The 13,461-nt window shown below is 35.5% G+C and overlaps 1 protein-coding gene across 9 annotated transcripts in view; it reads right to left on the minus strand.

Moving 5' to 3' along the window:
* Positions 1-13,461, minus strand: part of LOC113237056 (syntaxin-1A-like) — a 59,313-nt gene that overhangs the window by 15,047 nt on the left and 30,805 nt on the right. For all 9 annotated transcript variants that reach the window (XR_003311006.1, XM_026473306.1, XM_026473307.1 and 6 more), the window contains exons 3-5: positions 12,508-12,607; positions 2,544-2,618; positions 1,489-1,745 (exon numbers count right to left, since the gene is read on the minus strand). Coding sequence is in view for 8 of the 9 variants with exons in the window: in XM_026473306.1 (XP_026329091.1) it covers positions 1,489-1,745; positions 2,544-2,618; positions 12,508-12,607 (432 nt within the window). In the remaining variant the exon portion in view is untranslated. The remainder of the gene's footprint in view (positions 1-1,488; positions 1,746-2,543; positions 2,619-12,507; positions 12,608-13,461) is intronic.

A 13,461-nucleotide genomic window follows, 5' to 3' on the forward strand; every position in this document is an offset into this window, starting at 1 on the left:
AGCAAACATCATGGATGCGCTGCAGTACAGTAAAATCAAGTACTGCAAAAATAAAACGCCCCGTTATATTATCAAATAGTTCTCGTCTAAGTTGAACACTTTTTAACAGGTTCTACTTTAATCGGCCAAAGACCTTTGTTGCATTGCTGTTAACTGTCATGAGAAGGCGGAATTTGAACACACTTTCTTCATTAAATGTCAAAAAGGCTATTCAGAATAAATAGAGCGCACGAAAATGAGACCGATTCAAAGTATTATATATCGACAGCAATGAGTGACGCTATCTATTGCTCGTCTTCATTGGCCATATTACGCTTGTCATTCACAGCATTTTAAATTCACTTAACCCGTAATGTACAGTGCTATCGCTGTAATTAACAACTACGTGTCATCCTGCACGTGTGATGTAGAATAACATCAGTTCATTGCAACATTTTTGATTTGCATAGTGTGTTGTCATTGTGATTAAATATCATATTTGTTTAACAAAATAAACATATTTCAAAGTAATATTAATGATTTCGAGAGGCAATAAGACTTGGGGCGGCTTTTGTCCGTGTCTGTATTTTTTCATATTTGCAGTAAGTGTCGTACTGAATCTTCGGGTTGACGAAAGGAGCCTCCCGACCTTACCACTCCTTTCCTGTACTTCTAGCGCACCCTAGGCAACAATCGGCGAGTACGTCACGCCGATTGGCAAATCCCTTCAGCACGATGGCAAGCATTATAGTGTATGCCATCGATACGATAAAAAGAAGATTGAATCTTTACAATATTATACAATGTTAGCCGGTTTTGGCGAGCTGTGGAATGCACGGCAGTTTAACTGTTTTAATGAAATACCCACTTATTGTTTTAGGTTAATTATTAATGTAGCTAAATTTTTAGTATGTAGAAATTATGTAGAAAGAAGATTAACTCTTTACAATATTATACAGTGTTAGCCGGTTTTGGCGAGCTGTGGAATGCACGGCACGACGATTGATGCACTTCAGTGTAATAATTAGTTTAACTGTTTTAATAAAATACCCACTTATTGTTTTAGATTAATTATTAGTGTAGCTTAATTTTTTAGTATGTGGAAATTGCGTAGACAGAAGATTAAATCTTTACATTATTATACAGTGTTAGCCGGTTTTGGCGAACTGTGGAATGCACGGCACGACGATTGATGCGCTTCGATGTAATAATTAGTTTTAACTGTTTTAATGAAATACCCAACTATTGTTTTAGATTAATTATTAGTGGAGCTTAATTTTTTAGTATATAGAAATTATGTATCTGGTTAGAGACGAATTCACCAATATTGCGTCAAACCAGTTATGGTTTTTACAATACTGTATGTATTTGATATTGATATATTTATTGGAATGTGCGTTAAATAAATAAAAAATAGTTCACTATGAGATAATGGTATCTGTAAATGGATCTCGAATTATAACAAATTATGGTATTAATTTGATAATAGAAGTAGTATAAGAAACTTACTCCCTGAGTGAACACGGCGGGATTAGGCTGTTCCAACATCTCTTCAAGCTCATCGTCTGTGGTGGTGCGGCCAGTGATCTCAAGTTGCCGCTGTATCCTGCTTTTGCAACGATCTCGGTAGTCGGTCTGCGTGCGGTTGTATTCCGTCATTACTTCCACGAACTTACGAGACAATGTCGAGTGTTGTGTCTTTCTTATCCTGAGATCCGCTGACGATTTGTTCGAGTGTTCCTCCTGTTCGATGTTCTGCTCTATGTCTGTAAATTAATGATGTTATATATTAATTCAATATCGGATAACATGACTCGAAGATCGAGGAATATCTTGATGTAACACTAACCGCATCATTACGAATACTATAGGTAGGTATGTGGTCTTAGTGAATATGTGTACATGCGATTTCCATGATCACTATGAATACTCGTATCTACATGTCATTTAAAAACTTTTGAAGAAAATATGTATTAATATTGTGAAAATCATTTTGTTTTTATACAAACTGGACGCGGCTAATCAAATCTTTTTTTATCTAAAGTTGTTCGTTATCATAAATGAAATCACCAACTGAAATATGATCGGACGTTTTTGTTAGATTCTGTATATAAAATTTAAAAAATTAAAAACAACATAGGCTAGCCAATTTTATGTTACAGATTTAAGGATCCATTGAGGTGTTGATAAAGTAATTAATTATCTGTGGATATCCTCTATACTTTCAAGGGATAATTATCCTTCTTTTGTGGATAACCGACAATGTTGAATAGCTTCGCTCTGTTTCAAGCATCGCGTCGTCTTTATTTTACAATGTTGTTAATTAACGCTTTTGAAGCTAACATTTTTAAGATACGCTCAACAACAACGTTACAGTTGTTCAGACAGGAATGTCCAATGATATTATACTTGTAAACGTCACACAATATACCCGTGTCAATAATCCATAAGTCTAAAAAGATCCTTTCTATTTATTGGCTTAGCAACGAGGCAACAAAGGCAACAATTGCCCACATTTATAAATATAAATTATTTTTATGTAATTTTTTTATCATAATACTTACGTTTTAATTTTCCTCTGACTTTGTTGGCAGTTTTCTTAATATCAGCCATGAGATCTTCTAATTCGTGCTTTGTTTCTGAAACAAAAAAGACATCATTTAGGAAACCGCCATTATCTGAAAGCGATAAATATAAATGGGTGGCTAGTTATGAATATATTCCGGCATAATAAATCACCCACACAATGAGGTGTGCTAGAACTATCGATTGGCTTGGTCGCTATTCTACAGAGATTGATTTTAATGTTTCAGACAAATAAAATACTTCGGTTTCATAGAAAGACAACTATTCTAAAATGCATACCAATATTGTACTATATCAAGCGTTTCTAAGAAACAAGCAAAATACATAATTTAAATATTCAAAATTCCCAGAAATGAGTGATCTCATTCCATAACACTGTTATGAAAATCAAATCGCTTGATTTAGTAATATGAAACCGTAATATTCTGTTTGACTATGTATCAAAAAAACATTCACAGCACATTAAAATAAGCACATAGCAGAGTTTATACAAAATTAAGCTCGGCTAGGCCTCACATTCTATAAAACATCGAAGTGCACATCTAGATATAGCGAAAAAAAAAGAAAACACTATTTGGAAAAAAAACAAAAATTTATTTCAATCTACGACATGGAAACCTTAAGTAGCTAACATTTATCATAGCATAAGACTTAACGCTACGGAAACTTGAGTGGAAGCAATTTCTAGTGATTTAAAGTCGGAAAAAAATGGAAAATGTGTTTTAATAGTGTGGCGTAGATACCTACACAAGGATAGTAGGAGACAGTAGGAAGTCCAGTGTCGTGGTAATCGGCCGTTCCTTTCGGTACACAAGTAAGCCTTCCGATCCGTGTGCGTCTTAAAATTAAACAAAGTCTCAGCCTAGTCAGGTTATCAGGTATATTGTCATGCAGTGCGAGTCAAAATGGCGGGTATAAGTGGGAACTCTACAGAGTGAAATGGAAAAAGTTATTTGAAATAAAAAAATTAGAGTACTTTTCCACACAATTTCTTTGGTTTTTGTTTCCAACGTCGGTTTCCGCGAGCCATTCAACTGTGCCAGGCAATTAATTTCCCATTGTCCCTACATTTCGACTGACACCGTATTAAATGGGTGCTTGTATGAATGAACGTTAAATGATATTTGTTCAAAATCGGTTCGTTTTGTGTCCTCCAAAGTGCGTAATTCGGCTTTGTTCGAAAAGTAAAATATTTGAGCCAAAACATGTTTGTTCGCGTTAAATGTACTGTATTTTACTTACCAAGAATCTCCTCGTTATGTACAGTGTAATCTTACCTTACAAAAAATAAACACATAATTCCATATTCAATTATATTCCACTTTCTTACCCCTGGAGGAAAAAAATCCTCAGCGTAATGTTCATGCTCAAGATATCGAAGCTTTGCTTTAAATCTTACACTTTAACCAAACAGTTTTTCAAATTAAACTGTAATTGCAAAATTAACGTCACTATTATAACTTTTGTAAAATATAGTTACATATCTTTTAAAGTAATTGACTCCGTGAAATAAGATTAGAATAATATCGATGCACATATCTGTTTTGTTTCACTAATAGAAGGGTCAGCAATAAGAAAAAAATATCGGCGCCCTAATTCTCGTTTATCGTGTTTCAATTAGGCATAACGAACAATATGAGATCTATCGTGACATCAGTAAACAGGTAATCTGTTCGGCAAATAACAATTGGGGGCAAATGCGGGCAGTCGATAACAAACTTGGCTCAGTACCGGGTCTAAGTCAGTTTGCAGTCGCTGTATTGCCGAAACTTGGTAAAGAAGCTTAATGTTCCTTGTTACGTGCCAATTAAATGATGTCGCTACAAAGCTCTGATTTAGCCAATACACTTTGCTGTTGATAGAAAATAAGATTTTTGAAACTTAGCCCGTGCAACTAGCGCCCGGCTTGATATTATAAGAACCATAGTATCAACTACGGCACAGCGTTCGTCAATGATAACGTCGGGTTAAAGTAATACGCCGCGAATCACGCAGCTCGACGTATTTTTCGGCTTACAAAAAACTTATATTCATCTTCATTTAATTGATGTAACTCTCGAGATTAGGTACGGTACCGTTAACTCATCATTGCAGATATTTTTAAATTGTACGTAATGGATACAAATCCACAAAGTATCAATTCCCAAATAACAAGATTTTTAGTGCGCTGGTGTTTTTTTTTAAGTGATGGATTTGATTAATAGAGCTTCTTCGGTGTGATTCGTTTCCAATCTGTGACACTTAACTTTGCAAAAATTGTTGATTTGTCACATCTTACTTAAGGCTAATGCCATGGTGTAGCGTTAATTATGTATATCTGCATGTAAGGTATGAGATCAAATGATTGAAATACCTCAAATAAGTATTGTTTGCTGTGTATTAAAATATGAGAAATATCGCTAATTACCCAAGACATGCAAAAATAACAGCTTCTTGAAATACAACGTCGAAAAATTTTATTGTTTGAATAACATTATGCTGAAAATTACCATAAGGAGGGGTTTTGGGGTGAAGCCAATTTGCGTGAATTCCTCTTGTGAGTTCAGCCGGCAGGGTTTCGTATTTTCGTTTTTATTTTAACAGTTCCAAAAGGCTAAATATATTAATAGAAGAAATTAAGACGTCACTATGATAATAGAGGAATACGCATAAACAATTAAAAACAAGTACATAAAGTAACACGTCACAAGGTAGTTATTGCAGGCCTGACCTCAACTTCAGACAATTTTACAGATATTTCCTTGATATTACGACATGGAAATTGCATTACCTTCGACAACGAAACTTTCAATGTTGCTGCTATTGGCGATAATTAGTTTAAAACAGAGGTTTTGATATTTATGCAGTCAGGACATGAGTACCTGCATTATGCCACACTAAGAGCGTGCATATCGATTGCTCGCCCGTTCCGTCGGATTTGGTACAACCCATTTGCGATTTGCATAAAGTATTTTCTGTGTGCGTACGCAAACGAGCGAATAAATTGTCAACGTTGTTGAATACAGCTGCAATCTATTTTAGTCGGATAAAATGTCTCTCAGAGTTTTCAGGCCAGACTATAGTTTTATTTCGCACAACAAAAGTTGTTTCCACCGCGCAATATTGAAACAAATAAAAACGGTCTTCGTCCGGTACACGGAGCACTGTTCTATCACGGAGTATGAATCATTTTATAACTGAAGTATAGTAAATCTATTAACTTGTTGAATTTCCAGTAAGAAGTATAAATATTGAAATAGTGTTGGAAACTATCGCGTGCTGGAAACACTTAGATCTGTAAATAGGCACGGGGAGCGAGAGCGTGTGTCCCCTGTGGGGCATTATCACCCACATCTTGTGTTAAATTCTCGAAAGTTAACGGTGCTAGCGTATCGCTTTATGCTTATATTTCACAGTTTGCAACCTTCTCCGGCGATTATGAGAGTTTGTAACTTACAAAACTTAAGAAATTCTGTTTATTAAGTCTTTGAAGAATTTTCATTATAGGGTGTCAATGTTTGGTCATAATGTATTATAAGTTTTTAGAATTCTGCATATAACATGTTAATACATGTTTTAATTACATACAAGCAATATAACATAACGCAGTGATAGGCCAGGACTTGGATAAATGTAACACTTTGAACCTTTTTTTCTTTAGAACATAATACACAACAATTGTGTATTCAAATGTAAGATTACTTACAAGGGATGTGGTTTGAGAGTTAAAGGTAAACCCCAACCGCGAATTTTAACCCTACTCACGTACCCAAGCGGAGTTTACATTTGGAACAAAAGTACAGTTACCATCTGGAGAGGTACAGAGTGTCAATTATAGCACATTTGCAGAAAATTCAACTCTCTACATTCAATGCTAACTCTTATACAACATTATCGGTTCTTTTAAGTCTCCTTCATTGTCCAGATACACATTTACTAAATTTAAAGTCGGGTCGTGTTCAGTGACAATATTGTGAGTTGATATTTCATCCAGTTAACAATTTCATACCTAATATACATACACACTTGGGCAAAAACGACATCCTTGCATTTGCTACGATCCTGACAAACATCTTTGGCCTCATCAACTCTCGCCAATGTCTTCATACACGCTAGTCGGTTAAGGGTACTCTTGACCTGGCCGTTCTTTACGACGTTCTCAATTTGATCGTGGTAAGTTTGCCTTGGGCGGCCATTTACAAAATTACCATTAACCTTATATTTTAATCAGCCTTATATTCCTTCAAATGTTTCAACTTTAATTATGCACAAAGAGAAATTAAACATCCTGCAAGTCAACACAGAAAGTAGGGTATGATTGAACCAAATTCGCCAGCTCGTTTAAAGACTGCATTCCTAATACTATTTTTATATGCAATGGCGAAGCGTGTTGACAAGTGGAGTCCAACCAACCATTATTAGTCCTACCACGTTTATAATAGACATAAATTTAAGTGTTCGTAACATTTTCTCTTCGGCACATGACTATATAGCCGAAATAACTGATACCGCTCCTGCAGACTTTTAAACAACCAGTAGCAGTAAAGATTTATGCAACATCGATTAACCAAGTCCTCGGCAAATAAAATTAAGAATGTAGAGAGAAAACAGACGCGCCAGAGGGAATTCTCTCTGTACAGTCGCTGACCAAGAGAGCAACAAATAAATCGTTGCTGGGGAAAGACAATACCCGTTTTATCCGAGTTGCTACTGAAACAATAACAATTGAAAATATAAAAAGATACAATCGTGTTGACCTCTGTACGTGAATGAGCAAAAAATTAGCAGTGAAAATATTTTTTTAAATGTTATAATATTTGTATATAAACGTGGTGACAACAAAATTATATAAAAATTTAAAAATTTTGCCAAACCTTGTATGCTGTGTAGTCATCATTTAGGTGAAATACTCGTAGATAGCAAACGAATGAATAGGCCAAATTTGCGAACCGTGATTATATGAGCAATGTTTTAAGTGTGTAGGCAAAACGGTGTACAATTTGTGTAAAAAAGTAAAGCGTCCATAACCGTTATGCATTAAATTCCAAAAGCGTGTCTATAAATTAAATAACTTCTGTAAATTAAAAAGTAAACCACAGGCCACAAACTTAACTACTATAAAAATGAGACCAGTAAGTAATAGTAATCCACAAACTATGACAAACGTTATGTCACAATAATCACGCGAGCGAACGATTAACGGCTATTTCTGTTGAGTGCGCTCTGTTCATATTTATTATCAAAGTTATTCCTTATTAATGATTTTATTTCGACGAACAAGTGACAAACTTGTTCATGTGTAGCTTACGTTATCGATCCCTGTACGTTTAACGGAAGCGCTACACGTCGTAGCAAAATCTACGCTTTGCGTAGCAACCACACGTAGCGCGTAATAAATGGTTATTATCGGCAAAACTTAATTACAGGGAGCAATTGATAAATAGCTTTGCAAAAAAATATATCGTACTGGAATACTTTTTCAAAGTTAATTAATACTGTTTTCCTCTATTTCATTATCAAAACCGACATGAATGAGGATATTTTGAACAGTATAGTTACTTAAATGTACACTCGATCAATGTGAAGAGAAATCTTTAAAAATAATTGCCTGAAAGCCCGGATAAGAAAGTATTAAATTTTTTAAGAAAATCCTGCATTGTTTCTGTTCCTCGGTCATGTTCAAGTCGATCCCATTTTATTCCTTTAAAGGGAAATGTAATAGGTTTCATTGATTTTTTTAAACGAATCTATCAATTATATTGAATGGCGGGTACGAAGAAAAATTGAAAGGGAGCGTTAGCGAGTAATGAATAATGATGGAATATTTGGTATGATGAGCGAGGCGGCCCACCGTCGAATCATGTTTACAGTACCTATCATCGTTCATTGAACACGTTTATTTCCTGAGAATTTCTGCTATTTATTACGACATCTCTATAATGTACGATTTTTGAGACATGTTTTACCTGACTTTATGATTTATACCGGTTACAGAATCATCGAGTAAGTGGATGACAGTGGATGACATCGAGTAACTGGCAAATAAAAAATAAAGATATTTCATATAATTATTAACACAAAGATCGAACACCAAGAAAAAATTCCCTCGATCCGGCTAGATTCGAACCAACGTCTTCCAACAAACCATGTCAGGCGCTATGCTAACTAAGCCACGGAACGAACTAGTGGACCTTACGAATTTCGTAACTTTGTTTTTGGTTTTCAACGACTTTTTTAAATTTCATTTATATTCCAAATTGTTACCTATTTAAATTAGTGCTTATCTTACGAGAAATTTACTTGACTAACTATCGAATCGAAAAACCCTGAACAGAACTAATATTTAACATTTTATTAAACCAGATAAAATATAAATCCCAAACATTTTTCTTGAACTTGGCATTAAATTTTCTACGTTTAAGATTTTTATAACACAAACTTTCAACCTCAAGCAGTATCAGCACTTTACGAGAGTTCTAGTTCAAACTTTCTTTATTAAAAGCAAAAGAGGTTTAAAGAATGTTATTAATTCATTTTACTTGTATTTCATAACTATTGATTAAACTCTCGTGATGTTTCGTTAGTTACTGAAAATATGTAAGAATTTCGGTGGCAATAGATAATTTCGTGGAGGCGTAAGGAAAAAAGCCAGAAGTCAGGGAACGTTGGAGTTATCCGTGATATTCGATATAAAATAAATTGAGCAACTTCCTTCCCGCGGGAAATCGTCAAAGATGTGTTCCGACGAGGCAAAGTACTTTTATTTCAAATCAAATGCCACAGTTCTTAGTTTTATACGTTCTAATTTAATCAGTGTGAGTGTTATTGGCGTAGGATCTATATAACATAGTACTAATCTGCTAGCCCCGAGAAGTTGGATAATGAAGATATAAAAGGCTAATCCAAACTAATATTAAAAATGCGAAAGTAAATGATTGTTTCATTTTCGCGGCTTAATCAATTGAAAAATCTCATTAATCTCAGTACAGAGTACTGAAAAAACCGACCTCAAAAGTACTTGGAATTACATCGTAATTACCAAGTTTTATACAAATCGGTTCCCGGAAAGTGCGCAAACCCTCTTTCATCCCCTAGTTAGCCACTATACGGGCCTTGACACAGGAGATAATAAAAATCGGCTCTCACTACTCAAAGTATATTGAGAGAGAAAACGCTTTGAATTGGAGAATAGCAAAATCAACCATTAAAAAATTTGCTTCATAAAATTTAGGCGCTATTTATAAAAATGAATCTTCATGCATACATGGGACCCTCTTTCCAACAAAAAAGTATCATGAAAATCGGTTCACAAATGCAAAACCAAATAGTCGAATTGAGAACCACCTCCTTTTTTGAAGTCGGTTAAAAAACTGATGAATTTTGGCATAGAGATAGATGGGACCCAGGAGAAAGATTTTTTTTAGGACCTTTTGCCTTATAAAAAAATTATAAACCTTAAAGGGGGTGAAAGTTTGTACACAACAAATCATTTCTCAAATAGTACAGTATACTACTCGAAAAACTTATTCTACGCAGACGAAGTCGCTGGCACCAGCTAGTATTATAATATTGTTACATTATTTTATTATACATAGAACTGTCACGTAATATTCACAAACCCAATTAGCTCCAGCGGTGTAACCCACCACGCAGCGGATTTCTAATCACACACAAAATAGCGCACACTAAGCACCGTGTTTTCACACGTCCAAAATGAGTGACCTTTGTCGGCGAGAAATAACAAGTAAAAAATTAAAATAGAAACGCATAGGTGCAGGCGAGAAAAATTATATTATTGACATGTAGCGTCTTAGTCGGTGTTTGTTTGAATTGAAACTTTACGAAAGTATAATATAAATAAATAGATTATATATATTTTGAAATTAGCAGTTTGCTCCCTGTTTTCATTTTGAAGTTTAGTGAAGGTGGGAGTAGATATTGTAACATTTCTGAATAATAGCTTGGAAAGACAAATTTGTTTTGTTTTAAGTGCTTATGAAGTAACACAATTCTGTTCTTTTATTTAGTAGTAAGTATTGACCGGAAAAGTCCCAAATTTCAAAGTTTTCTGCGGCTGTTTGCTTAATTAAAGAATCCACTTTTACGTTTCTTCGCCACTTTAATAGTGTATTGACACAAACTATGCTCAATTACAAAAAAGAGTAAATGTATACGATTTTAAAATGAAGTTTTTGTAAGCATAATTGCTAACAGGAATATTTTAAAGCCTGATTGTTGAATTTGGTTGTAAACCATCAGAAACTCAGAATCTTGAGAACTTAAATACTAAAGAGAAGAGAGGTATTATGTACAAGAGTACTGTCAAATAAACCCCATCTTGTTGGCAGAGTTGTAGAACACTTATAAAGGTGGCAGAATCCACTTCAAGTTCAAGTGAACAAACGAAGCCTTTTGTTACTGAGGATGAAAGTGTAGCAGTCTAAAACGTTATCGCTCTTGTTCAATATAATGGCGCGATGGCTTACTTGAAGCAATTCGGGTCGGGTCAATGGCTAATCGTGGCGCGATTGTAGAGGGGTCCGTGTGCTCCGACCGTCTACAGCGCTCTACTCCACTTTTGTGATTTTTCTATCTCTCATCGGCAATGCCTAGTACATCATACGTTTATTGTCCATTAATTCTGTTAAAATAGGTCAAGGTCATTAATTATTCACAGATCATTAAATTTTATGTAACATTTAAAAGCTCGTATTATAAATGACTAGATTAATTTTCACGCTGCAGAAGAGCCTCTTGACAAATTGATAGCCGCTCTGCAGTTTAATTAAACTTTATGAACACAATGTTTGCATACTTAATTTGTTCTAAACAAACTTATTATTACCAAAGTTCTTTAAGCTAAGGCGTTTTATGTGAGTAATATGTTAGTGGAAAGTGGTGGTTCGGTTATATGACGAGGGTATAAGAAAGGATAGGAGTATCGTCGCGCGGGCGGAAGTCCTCACCCGCTGGGCATTCGTTAATTCGGACTAATCTTGCTTCACAATCGACGGCGAACAAAGCCGTAGCTCGTTATACGCAATATACCTACGAATATAAATCCTGACTGGAGTATAATAAACGTGAACAGTTAAAATAACAGGCGACTTAAATCTCTATAAACATAGAAAGCGGAAACGTTTTAGACTATTTTAGTTTCAACGAACTAACATCGACGTGTATTGTATAGTTTTTAAAATAAAGGAAGTTGCAAAGTTCGACTAACATGCACAAACATCAAGGAGGCATACAGACAGTTAGACAGTTCTCTGACAAACAAGTAAAGCCAGAGGTCGCATGCAGGGTGCCAAACAAGCGACACCAAAGTGCATAGTTGCAACATCGATAACACTAATTATTCCTTATTGTCGATAAGTCGCGACAACCATAATCTAGGACACATAGCACCACTGAAGCTGAGTCATGGCGATGGCCGTGGAGAGTTCCGTACATGATCTCATAAATTCCCAAGTGTTCCAATGAAAGTAGACAGTCAAACGCCCCCACAGCTTGCGCGAATGTCACCGACTTCGCCCTTCAAATGATGCGTAGGCATTTAATTGATCTAAGTTGGACTTACCCACGCCAGCTGCAACAATCTACGATATAACCGACCAGTATCAGAAATCAACAGCTACCTCCTACACAATACTGTAGTTTCGACATTAGAGACGTCTAAAGATATCTACAGAACAACAATCCGAAGACAGAAAGCCATACCGACGAGACAACCATACCAGCCTTAAAATCAGAGTATAACAACATTGACGATAGAACAGAAACATCAAGACAGACTGCAGCTACACTCAAGAGTAAACGTTATCATACAGCCGTGTGCGTCTATACTCATTCCGCAACCTACTGTTAAATTACAATACATTATTAATATTCTTAGAAAAACAGTGCTTCAAAAAGACACTCCTCAGTGTAGCTTCAGTTTTAAGCTTAATTTTTAACACTTACTTTCATCTGATTGCGGCGCTGATAAAATGGCGCTGTGCTTCTTCTTCACCTCTTCGACGTTAGCCTGAATCTTGTCTATCATCTCTCGTATCTCTTCCACCTGGACAGAAGTATATTACATATTAAATTTTCAGAAGTACAATTTTCTAATAAATATTTTAGCATTTAAAGAAACAGCATCCAGGGCATTTATGGTCATAAATCTGAAAGGTTTTCTTTACTTTACGAGAACTTTTAAATAGACCGGAAGCTCGTTACTCGTGGCTTTAGTGCGGCCGGCCGTTTCATAATGAAAGCTATAGCATCTAGTTGTTAATTACTAACGCTGAGCTCTTTAGTGCAGTTTGCCGTTTATCTCAGGCACGGTTCGCTACTGCCAGGTGCCGCACTAGAAGCGACACTGGCTCTTAACCAGACACTTCTCCGTATCTATTTCAGCCTGTACCTTATACAAAACTTTAGAATATAAATCTACACCTAAACCCTTCAAGGCTTCAAGCAAAGCCTTCTATAAATAGATCAATCAAACTAAGGATTAGTTAACGAAAATCGACGATCAGAATTTCAATTTAAGACTAAATTTCCTTATAACCATTGGATTTTGCTTATCCCAGCTCGAATAAAGTCCTATTGTCCTTTAAGAATTTACCGTTTATTTTACTAACGCAGGTTTTTGCAGAAAACGATTGCTATTTGTAGACCTTCATAATTGCCTGATAATTTGTTTAGCCGATATCAAATTAAGCTAATTAAAACGGCAACTCCGGTTATAAATTCATATGTGATCAGGTACAGACAGCCTTCCATGCGACTGAAATCAGTTGGCTTTGTGATTTGCAGATAGGTGTGTAAACCAGTCGTGAAGCCGAATCTGGGTTAACTAATGTCAGATTGATCTATCTGACAAGAGACATCACCATGAACTGCTAAATTATGCAGTTGTAGGCTGTAGCC

The sequence above is a fragment of the Hyposmocoma kahamanoa genome, unplaced genomic scaffold, assembly GCF_003589595.1.
Source record: "Hyposmocoma kahamanoa isolate Upper Pololo Valley unplaced genomic scaffold, ASM358959v1 93, whole genome shotgun sequence".
Classification (NCBI taxonomy): domain Eukaryota; kingdom Metazoa; phylum Arthropoda; class Insecta; order Lepidoptera; family Cosmopterigidae; genus Hyposmocoma; species Hyposmocoma kahamanoa.